The following is a 26,798-nucleotide window of genomic DNA, read 5'->3' on the forward strand; positions in this document are numbered from 1 at the left end:
AATAAGTGCTTACTATGTGCCAGGCACTGTGCTAAGAGCTGGGGATACAAAAAAGAAAGTCTGCCCTCAAGGTGCTCACAATCTACTGGGAGAAGACAAAGAACAAAAGGAAGCTGAAAGGGAATGGGGGCACCGGAGGATGCGTGCCATGAAGGCAGATGATGTTGGAGTCAAAACAAAGCAGAAGAGCTGGTGGGAAATGAGGAGATCCTTGGAAAATCTGAGCCCTCTAAAAAGGGAGACTTGGGAGGGCAAGGTGGAGTTTTTTGTTCTGTCTGCTAGTCCCCAGTCAAAGGGTTATTGAAATATTGAAATTCTACCCCTCTGATGAGGCTAGCCCCCTGGTCCTGCTTCCAGCCCAGATGCTGCAGTTGATGTAGTTGATGCTGCACTGAGTAGAGCAATCCTACTAGAAAGCAGACCCACCATCTCCACCACCAACAACAACCATCAACTAATTGCTACCAATGGGAAGATCAGCCCATGAGCCCTGGAAAAGACACTATCTTCTCAGACCACAGTTTCTATTTCTAGCCAGTCCCAGCCACAGTCCTGAGAAGCAGCCCTTGTGGAGATTCAAACCACAGGCTCTCCTCACTGGAGTTCGTCAGGCACAGACTAGATGTCAATTTATCAAGTATACGAAGAAGATTCTCTGTTATGGAAGATATGTCGGAGCAGATGACCTTTGAGGTCTCTCTCAACCCTGAGATTTTGTAAGTTATATTATTTTCATGCATTTATCACATTCTAATTTGGGCTACAGCTATTTGTGCCCAACTTATCTCCCCTACTAAACTTCCTAAGGCCAAGAATGGTGGTTTCTTCATATTGCTACTTAACTCACTGAGTAGTGTGGCTCCTTACAACTTGCAGGTGCTCAATAAATCTGTTTAATTGCAGATGGCTCTTATTTTCTTTTTTAAAAAAATATCTTAAATAACTTACTAAATGGGCCTTGGCAATTCCTATCAGTCATCACTAGTCACATCTAAATAAATTGTGTTTTGTTCTATTTTACTATTAATATTTTCAAACAAGTCAGAAAACCCGGGCTCTTGTGAAACTATTTTTAGGGTGCTTTTTTGAAAAAGAAAAAAAAAACATTTCTCCTATTTTCCTTCTCATTGAATAGGGAGACAGCTGCACAAACTTAGATTTATGATGCACAGCTTCTAGTAATTAATTTTTTTCTGCTTCCTCTAAACCACAACAAACATTCCCTGCAATTTTCAATGTAGCTTGAAAACATAGCATCTATTTTACACTTTCATAGAAGGAAGAAAAATTCAATGGATCGAAATAAATGAAAAGTTGCAATAATTATAAAGAATATAATTTCTGATATTTTACTAGCTGTGTGACTCTGGACAAGTCCGCTAACCTCTCTAGGCCACAGTTTTCTCTTGTACAAAACTGGAGGGGCTTGACTAAGTAATCTCTGAGGTCCCTTCCAGTTCTATGAGCCAAAAACAGTCATTTGCATTCATTAATTTTTTGTATTTTTCTTTTCATTCTAACAGTTCTACAGTCAGTCGAGAAACATTTGTTAAGGACCTACTATGTGCTAGGAACTATGCCAAGTGTTGGGGATACGAAGAAAGGTAAAAGACAGTCCCTACCCTCAAGGAGGGCAGCTAGGTGTCGCCATAATAAGTAGAGCATGAGCTTGAATGTGGAAGACTCATCTCCCTAAGTTCAAATCCAGCCTCAGACACTTACTAGCTGTGTGACCCTGGGCAAGTCACTTAATGCTATTTGCCTCAGTTTTCTCATCCAAAAAATGAGCTGGAGAAGGAAATGGCAAGCCATTCCAGTATCTCTGCAAGAAAATTCTAAATAGGGTCACAATGAGTCAGACATGACTGAAAAATAACTGAACAACAGATTATTATAGTCATTTACTACTGGGTATCGTGTCCCTAATCTATGACTGAAAAAAGTGTGAACATGTTCAATGAGCCCACAATCTAATGGAGGCAACCACAAGCAAACAATATGTACAAACAAGTTAAAAACAGGATAAACTGGAAATAATTCACAGAGTAAAGGCACTAGAATTAAGAAAGGTCAGGTTAAGCTTCTTATCGAAGGTGATGTTTTAGTTGTGACTTGAAGGAAGGTAGGGAAGCCTTTAGGTGGAGATGAAGAGGGAGACCATTCCAAGCATGGGGCAGAGCCAGTGAAAATCACTAGGTTGGAGATGGGGTGTCTTGTGTGAGGAACAGCAAGGAGACTAGTACAGGGAGTAAATGGTGATGGGTTGGGGTGAAGGATAGAGCAGTGTAAGGTATGAGAAGACTGTAAATATAAGAAAGGGCATAGGTTATGAAAGGCTTTGAATGATAGACAGAAGAGATAGGGAGAATGGAGTTTATTGAACAGAGGAATGATTTGGTCAGACCTGAGCTTTGGGAAGATCACTTTTGACAGCTAAATGAAAGATGAACTAAAGTGGGGAGAGACTTGAGGCAAACGGACCCAACCATGCCACAGTACTATAATGGAAAAGTAGTAATAATTCAATTTAAAAATGCTATAAAGAATTCCATTTTGTTTCATTTTTTTTCGTTAATTCCCTTCCTTAATTATTTTGAATGTACCAGTAGAGATGGAGACACACACATGTATGCATGTATATATACATAAATATATACATATATACATGTGTGTAAATACATATATACATTTGTGTGGATACATGTGTGTATATATACATACACATGTGTGTCTATACACACATATCTTTTTTCAACTCTTTGCCTCCCTAGAAATACTCTGAAATACTTCAAAGGAAACAAAAGTTACTAGTGAATTTTAGTAAAAACCAAAAAAGTTGTAGGTATCAATCATTGAGCCAAACATCCAGTAGCTACAATCTTGTCTCACTATTACTGGGCTTGATGATCTCTCAATAAGCCCTCTGCTGCCATAGCGACTTTAGTTCTTCCTCTCATTCTATTATCAGAGCCAGTACTATATATAACAGCACCACTGACTACATGATGAATATCAATATTATATTTATTATAATATATAATAGTATATAATTGTGATTTAGTATAAATGTAATAATAAATATTTGTGCTATGATATATAAAAAAGAAAAGAAAGCCAAAGGTAATGCCACCTCCAACAACCTTGAAAAGGAACAGAGAAGATAGGAAACCTGCAGAATATGGCAATGTGATTCCCTTTACTTTCCCAAAGGCTTGAATTTGCTAAAAAAGAAAAACGAAACCCTTTTTAGGGTTCAGCGATCTGAACTTGAGTCACTTTTGTAGCATTTTCTCAACAGAATGAAGTTCAGAAGGGACAGAAGCAAGTAGGGCAGAGTTAGCACAACCCTACTAAATATATTCTATACTTAAAAACAAGCACAACAACACGCTACATATAGTAGTTATGTAGTTTCATATACAGTCCTCTTTTTCTACTCTATGGAAATATTTGTGATTGTTGATGTTCGATAAATTCATAAATAAAAAAATAAAAGAAAACACATTTCTGATCACTTTCTGTTAATTTGCTTGGTGCTAAATGCTGCGGATTTGAATATAGTGGTCTGTGTTTCAGGTATGAGCCTGCCTGAAACAATTTTAATTAATTTGACATTATTCCAAACTCAAGCATTTTTCTGCTTGGAGAGAAATGTCCAAACTGGCAGAGTCCCCTCGTGCCCTCTGACGTGTCTTTGACAGATACTTCTTAAGTAATATTTACAGGATTCTTAAACAAAGAACAAGGAAAATCCCACAATATTTCACAGTTCAGGGTTAACATTCTACTTCATCTAATAGAAAATAGTACTTTGATCTCTCCAGAATAACCCTGGAGAATCATTCTCCTAAAACCACACAAATCCTTCTTGGCCATTCCTTTCAAGGACTCTCCAGAAGCTGGTCACAGGCCAGTCAGTCAGTCAACTAATATTTACTAAGTGCCTACTATGTGCCAGGCACTATGCTAAGCCACGGGAATACCAAAATAAATAAATAAATGCAATAAGACAAAAACAAAAAATAGTCCCTGCTTTCAAGAAACTTACAATCTAATGGTTACATGAAGTAGTCAAAAGATACCTTTGGCTTTTGATCAATATCCCAGTTCCTTCAGGAAATGGAAAAAGAGGTGATTTATTACTCTTTTCCCTTCAAGTGGATCAGTCAAAGGTCCATGGCCCCCTGATTGTTCTTGCTTGGTCACCATCTCAATTACATACAGGGATGAATCCTTCATGTACTTGATTTGGAGAGAGGGGAGCAGGACAATGATTCAGAATTGATAGTTAAAGAGTAATAAAGATTTCTCTTTCTGATTAGTGCAAAGGCTTCAGACTAAGATAATTTTTAAGTGCTTTCTTAATATTTCTAAAAGGTGGAGTGAGGTTCCACATGATTTATGTGAGATGAAATTACTTATTTTGTAGGTATAATTGGTTATTTGTATTTCTGAATGGTTGCTAAGCTTATGACAAAAAAAATTGTTAATGTACAAAGCCTTTTTCCTTCTCCCATTTCAAAATATCTTTATTGCTATCTCCTTGTTGACTTTACTTTCTCTCTTTGGAGTCAAGTAAACCAGGAAGAGATGACACATTAAAAAAAATTCTTTTGTGTTCTCATTTATTCCTTAGGAAGAGCATATTGTGCATAAAAAATGAGCAAAGGAAGAATCTGAACATGGCATTTGGGGTGATGATGAAGGTTGCCCCAAACAAACAAACATTCTGCTACTGCCCTACCCTATCCCTCAAATTCACAGCTGTTACTGTGTGAGTTCAGAGTAGAGAAAAAGAAGAAGCCATGACAAATAGAAATTGTATAAGATGGGAGTTCTTAACTGGGGGTTATAGACCTAAACAGTTTTAGGGGGTCTGTGAACTTGAATAGGAAGAAAATTACATCTCTCTTTTCATTAATCTTTGGATGAAATTTATCATTTCCTTCCTTTTTCATTCTGAAAAGGCATCCAAAGATTTCACAAGATGACCAAAGGAGTCCATGACCCACGCAAAAGAGAAGATCTGGCTTCATGGAACTAACTTGAGGGCACAGTCCTAGACAAGGTAGATTGGTCTTTGTGATGAACTCCTGCCAATGCATATGTTGCTCTAGAGTTTGACTGAAATTTATTTAGCCTGAAGAGGCTTCCCTTTGAAAAAAAATTCCAGGGGGTATTAATTCAATTCAATAAACATTTCTTAAGTATAGACAGTACTAGAGATAGAGGAGAAATATAGATAACTAAGAAGGTCCCTACCTTCAGGGAAATTATAGTCTATTAGGATGACCAAGCCCTGTACATAACTCAATAGAAATAAATAATAAATGTATTAAGGAAGTGCCCAAAATTTTCTTTGAAGTCATGGGGAGACATTGTGTGGTGGCTTTTTACCAAGCCAAGATCTGCAGAGATAGAAGTCATAGATTGTTGTTGTTTGTCCTTTGTTCTTGAAGAGGACCATGACATCAAGAACATGATGCCATGACTTGCAAGTGAATTGGATTTAAATGAGGCAGGGCTGTGCAAAGTCACCAGCCTCACTTTCTCCTCTGGAGCCATCTGGGTCCAGCAGCAAGATATAGATCAAGAGGAATGGAGATGGCCCCCAGTAGAAGACATGGGTAGAAGTTTAGACAATGTACATTTCCTGGGCAGAGGCTCCTAAGGTTGTATCACAGTTGGGATGCCTCTCACCACCAAAGCTGTCCTTTATTGCTTCCCCAAACCATAATCAAATAAATACTGCCAATGCTACTAGCAAGGTTCTGTCTCTCTACTCCTCTATGACTCCACTCATCATCTCTATAATTTCCCAAATGAACATACTCTTCCCTGACCACCCTTCCCCTTTATATGTTGTCTCCCCTTATTAGAATATAAGTCCTTTGATAGAAGAGACTGTCTTCACTTTCACCCATGGCCACACAAAACACAAAAGAACACAGACACAAAAAATTTGCCACCTAGGAAACCAGACTTCTGAGAGTGATGGTATTTGGTCATAAAGAAATCTTACCTTTCATTCCCCCTTATTCTTTGTACTATCAAGACAATAAACTCTCTAGTGCAAGACCCAGTTGGGAACTCCAGCCCAGAAATCTGTGCTAGCACTTTTATAAGTTGGCTACAGACAATCTCAGAAGGCAAGAAATGATTGTTTCCTTATTGGGAACCATCTTCACTTTTGTATCCCCAGCACTTTACATAATCTTTGGCATATAGTAAATGCTAAATAACATTTTTTCTTCCTTTATTTTTAACTTTATATTTCCTCCAAGAAGCTACTGATATATTAAGCTGGGCTATTTTCTCCACTGAGCTTCCATTGCTGCTTTTCTACTGAATCACTGCTAGGTTGTTTATTTAGCAAAGGCAAGTGTTTATTGTTCTTTTATGAGCCTGCCCATAGACTCAGAGTTATTTCAGCTCTTTTGTGAGTCAGAGCCCACAAAGACACTCTGCCAGTATATCAGTCCCTTAGGTTAAATCTATTTTTTTGACTTCATTTATTTCTCAATGGGAATTGTCCCAAGACCATTTGATACTTAGTTTAATGTGAATAAATCCCTTTAAGGTTCTATGAAATCCCAGCCTGTTTGTGCCAGGGCCATGCAGATTACCCTGACACTTTACTAGCTATCCTGAAAGGGAGGAATAAAGTTGGTGACTTTTGTCCTGAATTTGTGTAGCTATGTACAAGTTGTTGTCATTCCTACACAATTTACAATGAGCTTTCACTCATTTATAAATTTGCACAAATTAGTTCAGTGGGTTGGTCCTCCTGTTAACATCAAATAAGGCTAGCAGCACTAAGGGAGTGAAAGATTTGATTAGGGGAGGGGTGTAATTTTGGAGTCTGAAACAGTTTGGAATACAATAATAATAATAACACATTTATATAGCAAGACTATTCACATATATTATTTCATTTGATCCTCACAACAACCTTATGAGGTAGGTAAGGCAAGTGGTTTTATTCCAATTTCATAAACAAATAAACTGATGCTCAAGGAAGTTAAGTAGCAGCATAGAATACTAGAGCTTGCCCTGGACTCCTCAGACTGAAGGATGAGTAACAGAGTCTAAACTTTAATATTCAAAAGCCCTAAACTATAGCTGCCTCACTGAACCTCTTAAGGGCAGTCTCCTCATAAACTAAGGATAAGGATAATATAGATAATAAAATAAGTATAATAATGTGTGCTCTACTTACTTCACAGGTTGTTGCAGAGACATGCAAAGGTCCTATAGCCTTTGACTGCAAAGAATCCCAATGCTTCAGATACAGGTATACCTGAAAGAAATACAGGACTCAAAAATACATTTTTAAGGACACAGTTCTCTCTGATCTTGTGCTATAGTATCATTTCTGGTCAGTCACATTGGTATATGCTTTGCCTTAAGACCACAAGCAGCTTATAGTACCACCCACTGCACAAGACTGTCCCCAAGGCCACACAAAACAGAAAGAACAAACACAGACACAAAAAGGAAACCAGGCTTCCAAGGGAGATGGTGTTTAGCCATAAAGAAATCTCATCTGACCCTTTCGTTCTTCCTACATTCTTCCTCTCTAATATTAGACTCGGTTTGGTAACTGCAACCCAGAAGCCTGTGCTAGCACTTTTATAAGTTAGCTATGGCAGTCTCAGAGGGCAAGAAAAGATTATTTCCTTATTGGGGATAATGAGAATAGCTATTTCTTTCCTACCCCACAGATAATTGCCCTATCTTCCTGGTTTTGACAATATGAAAACACCTTCAGCATGAAATGACTGAAAATCCTGAGTTTCTGAGTAATTAATAATCAATTTATTAATAGGCTATCTGGTAATTAATAAATTGATGGTCAGTAGTAACCAAAGAAGCCAAGGAAGGTCCTGAAATGCCTTAAATCCTTTCTGAAAGGGAACTCCCCTGACTAGTGAAAATCAGCCCACACTGGTGGACATTTAATAAGGAGGAAGGTTAAAAGTCTTCAGCTCTTCCTGCTTGATCTTGAGACTCAGCAGCCTCAAGGTTTCTGGGCAAGCAGAAGCTACCTCCATCCACAGCTCTCTAATTAGTTTTCTCCTACATGAGCTGAGTTGCTCTAAACTCTAATGTAGGAGAACAAGAACAGGGAGTTCTTCCTCCAGGCAAAGGCTGGCCCAAACTTGGATTCTGTTTATACTCTAAGCAGAAATTAGGTCTCCTAGCTGGGTTGGGTCCTCTATGTGCCTTGATGTCTGGTGGCAATCTCATCACTCAGGCATGCCCTTCTGAGCTGACTGATCTTTTCTGGAGTTGGGTTTGAATGGAAATAAGAGGGAAAAGGATGGATCATAAATTAATTATTAGTTATTAATATGATAGTATAATATTAATTTCTCTCAAGCATTATATAAATGAGAACTTTTAAGTAACCCAAATGAGATAATATTGGTAAAGATTTGAGCTTATTTCCTTCCCTTGCCCAAAGTTACTGAATTAATAAACTCCAGAGCCTGGATTATAACTCCTATGTAAAATGAGGATAGGGAGAATTGTCTATTTCATATCTAAAGGACCTCTATGTGATTTTTAAAGAAAAGCAAAACCTTTAACATTTGGAACGTTTAATGAAAATATTCTTTTGAGTTTTGATGTCCCATGGTATATTTATGATCTATTCCTACAACCTATAGGAATGAACCGACCAAAATGACATATTCTCAATGATTAAAGAGATTTTTTTCTGTCTCCTTTCAATCTCTGTGTAGTATGGGTGAAAAATAAAAATAAAAAGACTTTTTAGAAATATAGAGATGAAAAGATTGTTAGAAACTTTGGAGATGATTTTATCCTCTTTACTGTGACTTTAAGACCCAAAGAGTGGAATTTCTAGCCAGTTAGTGAATGATTAAGACCCAAAAAGTGGAGTTTCTAGCCAGTTAATGAATGATTACCTATGTATATAATTCTTAAGAGTAAATTCCCTGAAAATAGGCAGTTGTCAGGTTTAAATCATGTACACCGCTTATCTATTCCATGTGTTTTCCACTGAAGGCCTAACCTTATAACCTTGTCTCAATACTACCCACAGGTATGCAACTGCTCCAATTCTAACAAATAGCACTTATTTACTGTATACGAACCTGGGTAACTCCCTAGCTTTGCTTTTTTTCTTGGTTCTTTATACAATAGAGTTGAAAACACTTTCTATTAACATCACAGTAGGGTTCTGAAGATGAATGAGATAACAATGGTTCAGTGTACTAAGTCTTATAAATACTGAACCATCCAGAAAAGCGCAGGAGGAAACACAGAGTAATATTGTGTTATTAAATGGCAGCTTCCACTGTGCAGAGATGGGCAGAGGAAACAATAGAATCATTTGCCCACACATTCATCTCCTTGGTGTAAGGCGTCACTGTTCTGCCCTCTGCAAAAAAAAAAAAAAAAAACCAAGCTTAGAAATGTCCGGGAATGAAGTGTGCAAAGTTGTTATGGAAACTAGAATGCTTTGGCTCAGAGTTATTTACAGAGTACTTTAAGGATTACCCCAGTCAACAAAATCAACCAAGAATTAGGCTGATGGTTGGCATGTATCCTTCCATCCCCTGTCATTCTCCAAGGATTTGGTGATCAGCTCGCTGTTCTCCACCAGCAAGTAGGACGCCAAGAACAAGTAGGTGTCACTTATTATAATATCAGTGAAATTTGGGCAGGCAGTGTTTGTATTTGTGCACTAAAAGGTGGTTCAGACTTGCTTTCACCAGTGAGAATTCAGTAGGTTCCCTTAATCTGAGCACAGGATGGTTTTGGTCTGCTCCCTTTGGTCCACTCCAGAACAATGTAACTACTGTCTGCGGTCGCCTGGTACTGTGGGACTTTCCTTGGCAAATCAGTCCTTTTGGAAGAGAAGCTAAGCTTTGTGGCTAGATATTTATAGCTGCAGCTGGCTATCATTTTTGCCCTCAATTGTGTAAAGGAAGACTTTTGCAAGTGTGTTTTGTTAGTTCAGCAAGATCTTTTGTTTTTTCTTTTTTTAAACAGGCAATTATAAAATGAGGATTTTCATCTCTTTTGAGGGATCTTTTGAACCTTTTGATGTTTTGGCAGAGGACACAGTAAGAGCTGTGAAGCTGATGATAAAGGTAAGTGCTTCATCGGTTAACCTATGAAATGCTGATTCGTTTGCCTTTGTCATTTAAGATTCATGAAATGCGGTGTATGAACAGACTTTGGCATTCTTGGAAAAAAAAAATAATGACCACAGACATTTCTAGAGTGCTTTAAAATTTTCAAATCACTTTACAAACATTATCTCATTTTGGTTTCAACACTACCCTTTGAGGGAAGTACTGTAGAGATAGCCAGGTGGAGAGCCAGAAGGGCCCTTGGACAACACTGAATCCAATTCTTCTCATTTTATACATGAGGAAACTGAGGCTAAGAATTTAAGTGATTTGCCCAGGGTCTCACAGCTCACGAAGTGCCTGAGACAGGATTTGAATTCAAGTCTTCTTGATTCTAACCTCAGCACTCTGTGGCACTCTAGTTGCCTTCTAAATTTTCCTTCCCAATAAACAGAAAATTGAAAATGTGAGAAATTCAAATTTTCTACTTGCCATATACCTTTTAAAAAAAAGTTTGTATGTTTTATTGATGCTCTTTTTTATTTCTACATCATTGTCACTTTATAATGACTCCCCTCCCCAACACACACACACACACACACACACACACACACACACACACAAAGGAGCCCTTACTTATAGCAAATTAGCATGCTTAGCAAAACAAATCAACTCATTGGCTGTGTCTGACAATGTGTGCCTCATTCCACATTGAGGCATGTTTTACTATTAGCTCTCTAAAGTTATGCTTCTTGTGATGAATTGAGCAACTCTGACTGGTAGCTCAAGGTCAAAACTGAAATGAGACATGGGAGGCACATCTGACTGGACCTTCAACAAAGGACAGCAGGGAAAAGACATTCAGAGCAAGGGAAAGAAATCCAGCAAGGACCCAGCATTGATTCTGTTGATTCAACCTAACCTGCCTAGGTGTTGCCCATGATGGTCATCCAGTCAGAAGCCCAAAGGAGGAGGAGGCCCTGGCTTTTGTACTATACTGATAGAATGGTCCATTGGTCTCAAAGTCTCAAAGACAGCCTCAATACATTTTAATGAAAAATTTGCCTAGCCTGGTGTGGGGTAGGGCCTTAACTCTTTAGCTCAGTCTGAAATAAGTAGTCAGAGAGGTAACTGAACAAAGTAAGGCCTTTTTGACCAGAACAAAATTCAACTCACTGCTTTTCTTTAGGAAATGTCTGAGTTGTGACTGGGGCTGTCCGGATCAGACAAACACTTCAGGGAAATGTAACAAGCAGAACTTCAAGAATAGGCCTGAGATTGCCAGGCCTCAAAGAAGCCCCTTAGTAAATAAGTTACATGATGACCCAGTAGTGCATTTCCTGGGAGAAAGTAGAATTTGATCCCATTGGAAATAGTGCATCACATGTACTGGTGATTTGATTAGGATTGTTAAGTTCATGAAGGCCAGAACCATCTTATTTTTCTTTAAAAAGCACAATACCTTATACATAGAGGGTGCTAATTAGATGTTTGTTGAATTGGACAACCTGAGGAGAGGACCTCGGGCCTACCCATACTTCTCTCTTCACTGCCATTGTCAAAACTGGGCCCCTGTTAAGGTCTCGACTGACCTCAGGTGCTTATGAAAGGCAAGTAAATTAACTAGGCTTGTGATTTACACAATGTTTATTCCAAACATTCTTTTTTTTTAATTTAGTGGTTTGTTGTTGTTGTTCAGTAGTTTCAATCACATCCAACTCTTCATGACCCTATTTGGGGTTTCCTTGGCAAAGATACTGGAATAATTTTCCATTTCCTTCTCCAGCTCATTTTACAGATGAGGAAACTGAGGCAAACAGGGTTAATCGACTTTCACAGGGTCCCACAGCTAGTAAGTGTACGTGGCCACATTTGAATTCAGGTTTTCCTGACTCCAGGTCTGGTGCTCTATCCACTGTGCCACTTAGCTGACCACAATTTAGGGACAGTAATGTTTAAATATTCAAATTGGGCAGAAGAGGACTTCTACCCAAGCATTTTCCCTTCTGCCACCTTGACCCTAGCTTTACTGGTCAGGGTCTACCACTGAGAGTTCAGTCACCTGAATAACTGGAGGTGCCCTAATAAAGAGATTCCACAAGCACACAATAAGCTGTGTCAATAAACAGGTGACCCAGTATGGGAAATAACCAGTTTGGTATTCCCATAGATACCAGAAGAATTATAAAAACAGCTTTACTAAAGCCAGGTGAAGCTGTCTAGCGAGCAATTGCAATGTTTGGCCTTGAATCCAATCCAGTCTAAAAGGCGGTGAGAAGTGGGAGAAATAGAATGTCATGAAAGGTTTAACGAGGGTCATTTTTAGATCAGGTGATTAAGGAAGGCTCCCGAAAAGGGATGTGTAAACTTGGAAGGACTTCAGCAAGCAAGAGATATGAGAGAAGACCCATTGCCCAAGACTCATTTCCCATGTTGAAACAGAGACCCTATAAATAAATGTATAATTTGGGGCAGGGGTTGTTGTTCATCCTTCCTTCTTGAAGAAGAGGACCATGACATCAGGGAGATGATGCCATGAATTACAAGTGAATTGAATTTAAGTGAGGCAGAGCTGTGCAAAGTCACTATCCTCACTCTCTCCTCTGCAGCCATCTGGGTCAGTGGCAAGGTAAAGACCAGAATGCCTGGAGATGTCCCTGGGACAGGGGAAGGGGTAGTCAGAATGGGAATGTAACCAAGTTTGGCTGAAGCATAAAATTTATTAGGTGGTGGTGTTGTGAAATAAGGCTCTAGGAAGTTTGGAGGAAGATTATAGAGGGCCTGGAATACCGGATTAAGGAGTTTTTAAAAAATTCATTATAATGGTGGTTTTCGAAGTTTTTGAGTTAGGAGTGAAAATTTCTATGGATTAGGAACCTTCTTTGGTATCTACTTGAAGGATGAATAGAAGACAGGATAGAATGAAGTCAAGGAAACCAGTTAGGAGGCTGTTGCAAGGGTCTTAGTCCAAGGTGGGAGAATTTGATCTAGGGTGACTGCACTGGGAATCAATGGATGTGCTTGCCAATATGACTTACTTAACATAGAAGAACATTTTGGATGCTGACTCAGACTTTTCACTTTTATTTCAAAGTCATTAAGTCTAATCTTAAGCTTCAGAAAGGTGAAATTCACAGAGTTCTTAAGCCTTGCACAGCTAAATTCTTTCATATCAATCAGTAAGCATTTATGACCTTTCCTTTTCCCCACCTCCATTTACAATTTTTTTGGGAGGCAGTTGGGGTTAAATGACTTGCCCAGGGTCACACAATTAGTAAGTGGCTGAGGCTAGATTTGAACTCAGATCCTCCTGAATCTAGGGCCAGTGCTCCATCCACTGCACCACCCCATTTACAAATACTTGTCATGTCTTGTCACTTCCACCTTCCCAACATCTCTTCCAACCATTCCTATCTTTCTACTCTGACAACCACCACTGAATTTGAGGGCTTTATCACTTCTCACCTAAACTATTGCAACCTTTTCCTAAATAGTCTCCTTCAGGCAGCTAAAACATTGGTTGATATTCCTAAAGTACAGGTCTGACCACATTAATGCCCTGCTCAGGGACCTTTTATGGCTTCCTATTTAGTTTCCTTCCTTCCTCTTCCTCTTCTCCTTCCCTCTTTTCACTCCCTGATTTCCCTCTATATACAAGGTATTCTCAAAGTCTGGACACACAGGCAAAAATGCATATTTTGAAATATTTGGAATATTAACAGACCTTAGCCTCCTTGACTTCTTTTTCTGAGGTATGCTAAAGGAGAAGTCGTACTCAATGAAAATCACAGATGCAACACACTTGATTGAACGCATAAAGAGTGAATGTACTAAAATTGATGGCAATGTGGAGTTACTGCATCGAGTTCATGTGAATCTTGCAAAGCACATCAACCTTTGCATCACAAATAATAAACCATATTGAAGATGTTATTTGTTAATATTCCAATTAAATAAAATGTTGTTGAAAATTTCATTCATTTCATTTCTTGAAAATATGCATTTTTGCCTATGTGTCCAGACTTTAGGAACACCCTGTACATAGGGTATCATACCCTCACCTGCAGGTGTTCTGCCCAAAGGAATATTGATTTTGTGCTGAAACTTTGCTAGATATCTTGAGGCCTACAGGCTAGATTTCTCTTTTAAGGACAGCTTTAAACCTAAATCACTCTGACTCTCATTGATTCACCAACAATAGGACCCTGACAAAGCCTCACTTGGTCATTTTTGGGGTTCTGATGGTTCCAAGTGAATGTAAATAGCTGTTGTTTCTGTTTTGGCTAGAAACCCTGAGGATCTTCCCCTCCCAGACTGATTTTTTGTAATAGGTAAAAGAGGCCATTTTTTTTGCCTTATTTCTTATTTAGTCTCAATCCCTGAATGGGCTTTGTTGCTTCAGACAAACTAAGACCTTACCTTAAAAGGGTCATCTCCAAATGTCCAGATCTGTATCTTGCCACTGGACTCAGATGGCCCCAGAGGAGAGAGTGAGGCTGGTGACTTTGCACAGCCCTGCCTCACTTAAATCTAGTTCACTTGCAAGTCATGAAATCACCTTCCTGAAGTCATGGTCCTCTTCAAGAAGAAAGGACAAACAACACCTTTTAGCTTCTAGGATAAAACACAACCTCTTCTATTTGACATTTAAAACCCTTCTCAATCTGCCTTCAGCTTATCTTTACAGGAAGGTTTCACATCTTCATGTTCTCAACTTTCCCAGGCTTACTTGCTATTCCCTATATATAACATTCCCTCTCCTGTCTCCCAGAACTTTGGATAAGCTGCCTTCAAATCCTGAGGCTTTTCCTGATCCCCATCCACCAGTATCCTCTACCTAGTACTCAGAACCCTCCCAAATTTAGCAGTGTTTCCTATATACTTGGCTGCTTTGATGGGTCTGTGATCTCAGTGAACCACCAAATCAAGGAATCATAAGATCTCTCTGAGTTGGGAAGAACCTCAGAGACCAAGCAGCCCAATTCACACCTAAATAAGAACTCTCTCTACCACATGTCCAACAAATGGTGCTCCAGGCTTTTCTGGAAGCCTTCTTGTGAGGGTTTACTAACACTAATTTCAGATAACTCTAATTTGGGGGAATAATTTTGTTCTATCAAACCAAAATCTTCCTCTCTGCACTTGCTATCTATTGCTCCTAGGTATCCTCCCTATACCACACAAAGCAGAGCTTATTCCTTATGCTTCTGTTAATGTATCCCAAGATGACATTAGCTTTTGGGGCCACCATGTTGCACAGTTGACTAATATTGAGATTACGATCCAGTGTACTCCCCAAATATTTTTTATACAGTAATACAGGTTAGAGAACTAACTAGAATTCTAGAATAGGTGGTTCAAAGGGTCAAGTATTTCCTCTCAGCCCTAAGAGAGATTTATTTGGACTGTTGAGTCCAAATATTTGAGCTGGGAGGTGGACTTGAGTCACATCCAACAGTTTTGAAAAAGGGAATTTAGTCTGAAGGAAGGGGACACTGTGAAGAAGGACCTGGGACTAAATGGGATAAGCAGAAGAGACAGTGAGAAAGACACTGTTTTCAGCCCCCTGCCAATTATCTAATGAGCTGAGCTAAAGAGAAAAATGAAAGTGGAGGAGTTATGGGTGATCAAATAGAAAGAGAAGACATTCATTATGATAAAAATGGATTTAAATAAGTGATGCAAGGATGTTTTAATATTAGGAAAACAATCAACATAATCATATTAAAATCAAAAACATTCAATACCATATGATTATCTCAATAGATGCGTAAAAAACCTTCAATAAAGTACAACACCCATTTATGCTTTTTTGAAAAAAAACCTTTAAAATTTAGATATAGGAGGGATTTTTTTTTTAATCATAAAAAGACTCTAAGAGAGGGGGGAACTGATCTGTGACAAAGAGGGAAGAGATCACAGTGTGTGGCTGGCTTCCTGAAGGTGCCTTGGAACAAAGGATTAGAACTGAAGCTTCTGATAATAAATATATTAGTAAGTACTTATTAATAATAAAATAGCAATCTTAATAAGCTTAATAAATACTTATTCCCTTCCCTTATAATCATTTCTTCAAGAATATCTATCCTTTTCCTGCTTCCCCTCTACATGTCTATTTGATAAGAGGAGCTGTTACAGATTTTTTTCTCGTTACTTTTTATCTAAACTGTTTCCTTTACATTATCTTTGTTTCATGAACATACCCACGCATAGTCATGAGAGCTTGCATTATACATCTAGATACTTAATATGATAATTTTTGTAAAGCACTTTGCATAGTATTTGGTACACAGTAGGCACTGTATAAAGACTTATTCCTCCCTTCACACACACTCCCCACCTCCCCGCCAAATCTGTGCTGAGAAAAAAAGAATGGAGAAAGCCAGGGGTTACTTGGAAATACAGCCAATTTAAATATTAGGTCAAAATGCAGGAATTATCCTAACTGGGGGCTTTTCAGTCTTACGATTCTATTTATCATTTTTCATTGAATGGAGCCAGATAGACATGAGGGCCATTATATTGCCCCTAGATTAAAAGCAAACTAAATATTGTAACATAGTGTGGCTGATGAAATCTCCAACCTTGAACTTGAAAGGGGGACTGGGAAGAAAAGATGGTGACCAAAGAGATAATCACATCCTGAACTGGCCCTGGTCTGGGGAAGAGATAGGAATGGTCTGGGGGGTATTGCTCCAATTCCTTCCAAAAGGGGTGGAGGGAGTAGAAAGGAGCAAGTACCAGTTGGCCAACTTGACTCTTCATAGCAACACCTACTGGTTATAATATGAAATGTTATCTAGCCCTAAATCCTATACATGGAAAGCATAAGATTATACTTCTTCCTAAGAGGCAGCCTGTTATACTTGGCATAATGTCTAGCACGTAGTAGGCACTTGATAGATGTTTGTTATATTGTGTTGTATGCTAGAAGGTATGCTTGAAGTAAGGAGGCCTGGGTAATAATCTCATCTCTGATGCTTGGTAACCTTGTGTTTATGGCAAAGTAATTTGACATATTTGAACCTTAATTTTTGAATCTGTGAAAAAAAAAGGAGGGGATAATATGTATGGTTGTGTACATGTAAAATTACAATATAAAACATACATACAAATTGTATGGTTGATATCAGAGGGTTAATGTGAGCAAAGCACTTTGCAAACCAGAGGGTGCTATATAAACAAGTTATAGTCTTATATGAATGATTACTATCATATCCATTAGAATAAATCTTATTAGAGAACAGAGATCTAAAAGGAAAGAAAACAATTTCTGGGGAAAACACATTATTGAATTCAATGAGTTACTTTTTTTCATGATGCATTTTTTTCTATCACCTAATAGTAGCTAGGTGGTACGGTAAATATAGCTGTAGGGCAAAAGTCAGGAAGACCTGAGTAGTAGCAGTATTACTGCATCATCAAAAGGTATGTAGTTTGATATCCAAATTTTGGCCATAGTTCTACATCATTCTCCGGAATGGTTGGACCAATTTACAACTCCACCAACAGTGCATTAGTGTCCCTATTTTTCAACATCCCTTCTAAAATTTATTTTCATTTTCTGTCATATTAGCCAATCTGATAGGTATGAGGTGGTGCTGCTGAGTCATTTTAGTTTGTATTTCTCTAATCAATAGTGATTTAGAACATTTTTTCATATGACTATAGATAGCTTTGATTTCTTCTTCTGAAAACTGCCTGTTCATATTTTTTGACCATTTACCAATGGGAGAAGGGTTCTTATTTTTATAAATTTGACTCAGTTATTTAAGAAATGAGGCCTTATCAGAGAAATTTGCTATAAAAATTCTTTCCCAGTTTCCTGCCTTCCTTCTAATTTTGGCTGTATCAGTTTTGTTTGTGCAAACTCTTTTTAGTTTCATGTAATTAAAATTGTCCATTATACTTCCCATGATCCTCTCAATCTCTTGTTTGGTCATAAACTCTTCCCTTACCAATAAATCTGACATACAATTTTCCATGCTCCCCTAATATGCTTATAAAATCACCCCTTGTGTTTAAATCATGTACACATTTTGACCTTACCTTGATATATGGTGTGAGATGCTGATCTATGTCTAGCTTCTGCCAAACTGCTTTCCAGTTTTCCCAGAAGTTTTTGTCAAATAGTGAGTTGTTGTCCCCAAATCTTGGATCTTTGGGTTTATCAAAAATTAGATTGCTATCTGTTGGGCAGCTAGGTGGTGCTTCGTGAATAGAGTACCAGATCTGGAGTCAGGAAGACTCATCTTCCTGAATTGAAATCTGGCCTCAGCCACTTTTTAGCTGTGTGACCCAGGGCAAGTCACTTAACCCTCTTTGCCTCAGTTTCCTCATCTGTAAAATGAGCTGGAGAAGGATGGCAAATCACTCCAGGATCTCTGCCAAGAAAACCCCAAATAGGGTCACAATGAGTCAGACATGACTTTAAAATGAACAGCAACAGATTATTATCATCATTTACTACTGTCAATTTTGTACCTAATCTATTCTACTGATCTGCCACTCTATTTCTTAACCAGCACCATTGTTTTTGATGATCACCTCTTTGCAATATATTGTGAAATCTGGTACACTAGGCTGCATTCCTTCACATTTAAAATAAAACTGATTCCCTCGATATTCTCAACCTTTTGTTCCTCCAAATAAATTTTGTTATTTTTTCTAGCTTGATAAAATAATTTTTGGTAGTTTGATTGGTATGATACTGAATAGGCAAATTTTTGATAGAATTGTCATATTTTTGATAGAATTTTGATAGAATTGTCATTTTTACTATGTTGGCTCCACCTATGCATGAGCAATTAATATGCTTCCAGATGTTTAGAACTTTCTTTGAGTGAAAAGTATTTTATAATTGTGTTTATGTAGTTGCTGGATTTGTCTTGGCAGGTAGACTCTGAAATACTCTATTGTCTGCAGTTATCTTTAATAGAATTTCTCTATCTCTTCCTGCTGGATTTTATTGGTAATTTATAGAAATGCTGATGATTTATATGGGTTTATTTTACAGCCTGCAACTTTGCTGAAGGTTGTTAATTGTTTGAACTAATTTTTTATTTAATTCTCTAGGTTTCTCATCATATCATCTGCAGAGGGATAGTTTTGTTTTCTCCTTGCCTATTCTTATTCCTTCAATTTCTTCTTGTCTCTCAAAAAGTATTTCTTATGTGCATACAATGTGCCTGGCCGAGTAACTCCTTTAGCTTTCTAAGCTCTATACAATCTTGTCCCAAGCTATTTTTCATCCTTATTGGACATTACTGTCTCTCCCACACTCTGCAATCTAGCCAAACTGGCTTTTTCCTTGTTCCTTACAACACTTCATCTCTTATCTCTGAGTTTTTGCACTGGTCATCCCCCGTGCCTGGAATGCCCTCCCTCTTTCTCTCACCTCCTTTTCTCAAAGTTCCTCTTTTCTTTTAAGATGCAGCTTAGCTCCCATCTTGTGTAAGAAATCTTCTCTATTAACCATAACTGCTAGAGGCCTCCTTCCCAAACCAGTTTGTATTTAACTATTGTATGGGTATATATGTCTGTGTGTACATTTATTGTAGCCAGAATGGACTTTGTTTTCTTTGAATGACTCAGCTTGCCTCGTTGAGCTTCCCTGGATGCTGGGGCTTGCTCTTCTGGGGCAGGACCAGAGCTTCCTGTGTGATGAGTCGTGGGGCTGGCTGAGGGGAAGTGTGTTAACGTGGTCTACGCTAGGGGGAAGGGCCAAGTCAAGAACCAATCGGCCCTGGTCGTTCAGGCGGCGCTTGATGATGTCAAAAACTCTATAAGAGGGGAGAGGACAGCTTGAAGATCCTCCTTTCCTTTTCCGGTTGGAGCCAGAGACACCTACAGCCGAAGCTGAGCTGCCGGTAGCAGAGCTGACTAGAGGCTAGTGGGTAATCTTCTTACCGTAGAGGGGAAGCATGTATACGATTTTGCCTTATACCATCTCACTTCTCTGTGGCCTCCTGGTTACCCTTGTGAGGCGGACTTATTGGGCCTGGAAGCTTTTGATGAAAATATCAAAATGGGGACGCTGGTTTGTGGGCTTGTTATTGTGGAGTGTAAATACATGCTTTAGTTCTCCTGCCTTCTGCCTAGAGAATTCCTTATATCCTGCGGTTCCGGACCTTTTAGGCACATATGAGATTCTCTTTGAAATCATAAATTCTGCCTTCCTAATATATTTATATACTTAAATTTAGATTATCAAAACTAATTCTCTTTGAAATTCTCCCATAATTTTAATACAAGTATTCTATAATTCTTTGGTAGGTGTGAATCACAGAATACTGTAGACATTGATTAAATATCACACACAGGACAACCGCCAAGGTTCCTGGTTATTGTAAGCAGGACATAATACATTACAAACTAGGAATTCTGAAGGAAAACCAGAGTAAAGGATGTTGTCAAGAACACATCTGAGTGAAAAAAGATGGTCTGTTAGGTAGTGAGAAGGATGGACAGATAGCCTGTGTGCTTTACTGGTACCCTCCCAATGCCAAGAGGAAGTGAGGAAAGCTCCCAGAACAGGGAGTGACTTCCTTTTGTCCAACTAAAGGGAGGACATGGACAAGTCACATAGGACAAATAGGCATGGGTGGGTTGCAATCTGATTCACTGAAGGGAATATACATATGGATTAGATCCCAGATCTGTTTGAGTATTTGAGTCTAAGTATTAATGCAGGGACAATATGTTTGCTATACCACAGTGCTACACATTTCACCATAACTATCTCAAATTTTGTTTTTTCTAGGTATAAACTGTCTGAATGTTTTGAAAACATGTATCTCTTTTCTATTTAAGGCTTTCTTTCTTTTTTTCCATTTTAATGTCTATTTTTGACTTGAAGTTTTATTAGAAATTTCTTGGAATTATCTTATTTTTCACACTCTTTTATTATTTGTTTAAAGGATTACTTCCATATTCCACTATCTGAGGATAAACAAGGCAAGAGATATCTACAACTGATGTATGCTGGAGCTGTGCTAAATGATAACTGGAGTCTTGCTGATGTAGGAATATCACTTGGTTCAAATCTCAAGTGCATGGTCAAGGTATGATCAGAGTAGTAGTTTCTGAAGTTGTCTATATCATGGTTTCCCTAAATCACAGATAATTTCCCTAAGCTAAGCCTAATGTCATGATTATTACCTATATTTAGTTCCTAAATATATCTCCACACATAAGAGTTACCTAATTAGAAAGAATAAGAAGTTCACTTAAAGGAAAGTCGGTGAGTAGAAAAGGTCTTTGAAGAGGTCTTTTGCAAGTTAATTGCAAAGTAGAAGGATCTCTTGTTTGTCCCCTAATTGATTTGGGGCAGTTCTTAGCTTAGGAACAACTCTATAAATGATGGTTAGTTTTACAGGCCGGCCCATAAAACCCTTTTTAACCAATGTACACTTCAATATTTCAACAATCTACCTTTGTCTTTGATGTAAGCAGTCTTTCTGAACATTTGGACTGAAAGCCTTTATGACTTGGTAGATGTTCTTTGAGAATTGATATAGCTGAAAAATTCATCACCCTGTAACACTGGTGATGAGCCTCTCCCAACTTGGACAGGTTACATACAACGTGTCACTGGGCCATACTCGACATCTTTCACTCTTGGGAGGGCCTGCCAGAGCTTGGACTCCACTGGTATAGCTTTTAAGAACCCAGGGTCAACCTTCAACAAAAGGAAGAAATATCAGAGAACTTCAGGGGAAGATTTAACCAATGATGTACTTGAAATGCATATGATATAGAACCTAATCACTGTTGATATCAATGGTTCTCCACCACCTGGTCCCCTTCTCCTCACATGTGGATGCTCAGAAAAGTTATTCCAAGTTTAAGACACTCTGCAGGTCAAGATCCACTAAAAACCTTAGCTCATGAACCCCCAGTATTGCATTTACTTTTATTAGCCAGCAAGAAGATACAGTAATTCAAAACAAGACATTTAATCAAACATCACAGCAAATGAGGTGAAAAGCAAAGATAACCCATGCACACATGGGCTATACTCTTACCATACCACTAGTGGAGAGAAGCATAAAGAACATATGCAGTCAGCACACATCAGGAATTCACAGACCTCTAGAACCTATGTGGCCAAGGCATGTTAAAACTCCAATGCTACAGAGCCGCTCATGTACTCTGATGGTATTATTTTGTTGCTCTTTGCTGCTTTTGGTTAAATACTGTATCTCTACTCCCCAGCACATTGTCTTTGCCAAGAATCACTGGTGATCTGTCAACAAGCTATTCTCTGATATTTGTGATATTTCAGTTCCTCAAGGTCACCTATTGTTCTCTGCTCCCAGGTGCTGAATTGAAATGGCCAGAAAATCTCTTCCTTATGAAGGCAGATTGATGCTCTTTTAGGCAAGGGTTGTCATACCCAGCTAGGAAATTAATAAAAGACAGCAGACTACTCCAGGCAAAGATTAAATCTATTCTTTTAACTTTCTTTTTCTGGTGCTGATCAGGGTCCATTGTCCCAAGCAACTCTCTGACTTGAGGTTAGAAAATTCCTTGCAACTCCTATTATATCACTGAATATGAGGTTTTAGGGGGAGACTTTTTCCCTTAAAAAAACCCCAAGTGTTTTGTGGGAGCCTGGGGTAACAAGGTTAACCTTACTCCAAAGGTCTTCTTGACATGTAAATGAAGCTAGGGGTCAGAACAAAAAATTGAATAAGTAGGTAGGTTCCATATCCCAGTCTTTATTATGAATATCTACTACATTCATGCAATTCCCTCTGACTCCCTCATTGTGTGACATTGGCTTCCAAACTCTCTGGGCCTCAGATTTGTCATCTATAAAATAAGGAAGTTGAGCTAGAACAGGGGTACTTCCCCTTCTTTGTGTCACAGATACCATTATCAGTCTAGTGAAGGCAATGGCCCCCTTTTCAGAATAATGTTTTGCTGCCTATATTCATAATTGAAAGAAATGATCATTTCACTTAGAAATTAGTGAAAATGAAGATTTTCTTTTTTCCCATCTAAGTTCATGGATCCCTGAACTCTATTCACAGATCCCTTAGAGGTTGGTGGATCCCAGATGAAAAGCCTCAGTTTAGATGACCTCTAAGGAGGCCCTTTCCATCCCTAAATCCTATAATCCCCTAAGAGATGGTAGGACTCCATGATCTCTGGAGCCACTTATAGCTATGAAAACTATTCTCTCCCCTGAAATCGCTGGACTTGATCAGTAAGGTCCCTTCTAGCACTAAGTCTCTGATCCCACTCAGACCACAGTCAGACCAGCAGCAGCAGCAGCAGCAGAAGCAAGATAGCTGAGGCCATATTCTAGCCTCCAGGGATGGAATCTTGCCAAGACACAGAATTTAATGAATACACCCAATATTTCATGGAATTTTTGCTGATCCCAATCATCACCCTTCTGTAGAGCTACCCTAACACCCTTTCTGGTCACTGGGTTCATGCAGCACAATACCACACTGTCTGAGAAAACACCTGCCATCCAACTCACAAACACTGGCCAATGCCAGCTTCAGCCTTGACTGAGCCCTTGCTGAGGTTCTGTAATAACATAAGCCAATGCTATAAGGCAGAAAAATCTCACATACATGTGGCAACAACCCAAGATGGGCAAACAGGAGCTATTTCTTCAAAAAAAGGACCACACAAATACATTCTGACATTCAAAGAATGCCATTCTGCCAGCTGTATACTTCTTAATCTATCTCAGGTGACTGAAGGCATGCCATATCTCAAAGCATAGTCCTGCATTGCACAATTGCATATACAAACCTTGGTGCTATTTACCCAATCAGATACAAGCTCTCCCAGGAAGCTGGTCACACCTAGATTCTAAAGAATTCTTCTGAGAATTTAGAGAAACAAAAGCCACTTTACTGGTTTTTTGGCAGGGCCAGAAAACATTAGTTAGCCTATGAATAAAATATCCTTCTAAGTGCCCCAAATGCTTGTGGGTAAGAACCCGTCCTTAGTACTTTCATCAAATGCTGAATACAAGCAGCTATTAGGTAGCAAGATATACTTGGAAAATATATGATTTTGTTTGTTGTCTTTTTTAATGTTGTGATTGTGTGAAAAGCTGGTCTGCCTTTTGACAATTTTTAAAAAATAGGTAGTGCCTTTACCAGTTTTACAAGGTTGTTCTACCCCTAAAGGTTTTCCATATCCTAAAGGTCCTTGTGAAAGACATTTTGTAACTATGTTAGGCCTTTGCAAAGGCTTTTTTTTGGTACAGTTCTTTTAAAAAGTATTACAGTTTTTAAGAAAAGAATCATAAATCCAGAAGGTACTTCAGAGACAATCTAATTCAACCCCCTCATTTTTTGTAGATAAAGTGAGGAGATTAGATGACTTGCCTCAGGTAACACAGGCAGAAGAAAGTATCACAGGGAGGATTTGAACCTAGATACTCTGATGCCCAGAGCAGCACACTTTCCACAGTACCACACCATCTCTTATAACAAATGCCCCTTAATAGTGGAGGGACCATGTGGAAGAAAAATAATAGAAAGTGTGAACCTGGATGTTGGTTAAAGGAAACAACAGACTAGATAATAAAAAGATTGTATTATTTATATATATTAATTCCCATAAGCATAGCCAACAGACATACATGTATGAGATTGAGCCAGAGAATGTCTGACTGACTTGTACAGAAACATGAACAGGTTTTATATTCTTTAGAACAATCACAATTCAGCATGTTACTTAAATTTATGATTCTCAAGTGTGTTTGACCATAAAGACAAGGATTTCCCTTAATGGAATAGATTGTAAATACAACAAATTAGATAGTTGTCAAAGTGTCAATTGGATTTGCAACCCCAGGATCTCTGTGTTTAAGTTGCCATTAACATTCCACAACATAGTATATGCCCATAAAATATTAAGATAAGGAAAAGTCACATAATTCAAGATAGTGTCTGGGGTCAAGGTTTTCATCCTTAATGGCCATGAACAGAGCAAGAAATGCTCCATCTGGGTTTGTTGATACAAGATAGAGATATCCCTGAGCTCACTCAGAGAACAAAGAGACCGTTAGGATCAGGCTTTTCTTCTGGTTAAGTAGTTCAGGTCCTGAGTCTTATTGAAATTACAAAAATGATATAAAATAGTATAATATTTTCCACAAAACAAAGGAAAAATAAATGTGATTTTTGGGTAGGGAAGGAGGGAATGAGATAGTTTGGGCCAGGGGTGGGGAACCTTGGGCCTGAAGTCCACATGTGGCCCTCTAAGTCCTCAAGTGCAGCCCTTTGACTGAATCCAAACTTCACAGAACAAATCCCTTACTGAAAGGATTTGTTCAGTAAAACTTGGGCTCATCAAAAAGTCACATCCAAGGACCTAGAAGGCCACATGTGGCCTCAATGCCCCAGGTTCCCCACCCCTGGTTTGGGCTATCATCTTCCAGCTAGAAGAGGGCTGTATTATGTGAGAATGAGGGAAACCCTTGTGAACCATACTTTTCAATTCATGCTTCTCATAACAAAAAGCCCTATGGCTGAGTAGATAGACAGCCAGTCTTGGAGTTGGGAAAACCTGCCTCTGACACATACTTTGGGTTTGTTTGTTTTTTAATTCCATCTTTCTCAATTTATTATTTATTCATTTATTATCTATTTATTTATAACAATTAAAAATTGATTTCTGAATTCTTTTCCTCCTTCACTCATTAAGAAGGCCAATAATAAGATACCCATCATCCATGTGACACATACTTTGAAGAGTCAAAGTGATACAGCAGTAAGAACACTGGACTTGGAATCAGAAGTCCAGGCCAGAGGTTCCCAAACTTATTTGTTTCACCACCCCCTTTAAAAAAATTACTCAGCACCCCGCTGAAATCTATTTTCTTTAATGCTTTAATGGTTTTTTGAAATTTGCATCATTTCAAAAAATATACAATTTTTTGAAATGATGCATCTTAAACTTAACAATTTATTGTAAATTTGTGGGTTTTTTCCTGCATTGAAATTTTGATGACACAATATTGTCATGTAAGTGTATAGTATCATATTGGAAACAAGTCATTACATGCACATATTTCTGTTGAGATGCGTGCTGGACTTCCCCAAAATGTGCAACAAGCTCATCTGTCAACATTTGCTTGTTAAGACCTGTTGGCGGACTTGACCATTGATGGGTTATAACTTGCATTTTGTGTGTTTATTTGGAAAATAATGTAATCACTATGACTTTACCTCTGTTACACAAAAGATGAAACATGTATGAACAATTTTTCAAAATTTTTCTTATCTTCTCTTCTTCCTTTGTGCTTTCATTGCCCTCTTTTATTTTTATTCAGTGCCCCTCCCCCACAATTGCACCCAAGGCTCCTACCCCTGGATCTTTAAAGGTCTCCCAGGGGACGGTATCGCCACTTTGGCAACTTATCATCCAGGCTTTAGACACTGCTTCTGCTATTCCCTGTATAGGAAGAGCCACAGAAGAAAAATTCAGGGAGTGCTAGCCGGGGAATTGATTCAATTCAACAAACATTAACTGAATTGTTTGCTGAACTGAACTGACAGGTAAACAGTGAGACAGGCTATTCCTTATGGGGAAATATACAAAGGCAGTCAATCTGCAGCAGCCCAGTAGCATTAGCTTTTCCCCCAGACCCAGGACATATGGAGGAACAGATTGATTGCACCCTCTCTCTGCTTCAGGAAAGGGGTTTAGGTG

The 26,798-nt window shown here is 38.5% G+C and overlaps 1 protein-coding gene across 1 annotated transcript in view; it reads left to right on the forward strand.

The window, feature by feature from the left end:
- The first annotated feature begins 10,034 nt into the window (after positions 1 to 10,034).
- ANKUB1 (ankyrin repeat and ubiquitin domain containing 1) overlaps positions 10,035 to 26,798 on the forward strand; it is a 36,887-nt gene continuing 20,123 nt past the window's right edge. The window contains exons 1-2 of the mRNA XM_036756842.1: positions 10,035 to 10,124; positions 21,026 to 21,169. Coding sequence (XP_036612737.1) covers positions 10,035 to 10,124; positions 21,026 to 21,169 — 234 coding nt within the window. The remainder of the gene's footprint in view (positions 10,125 to 21,025; positions 21,170 to 26,798) is intronic.

The sequence above is a fragment of the Trichosurus vulpecula genome, chromosome 4 (genome assembly GCF_011100635.1).
Source record: "Trichosurus vulpecula isolate mTriVul1 chromosome 4, mTriVul1.pri, whole genome shotgun sequence".
NCBI classification, from domain to species: domain Eukaryota; kingdom Metazoa; phylum Chordata; class Mammalia; order Diprotodontia; family Phalangeridae; genus Trichosurus; species Trichosurus vulpecula.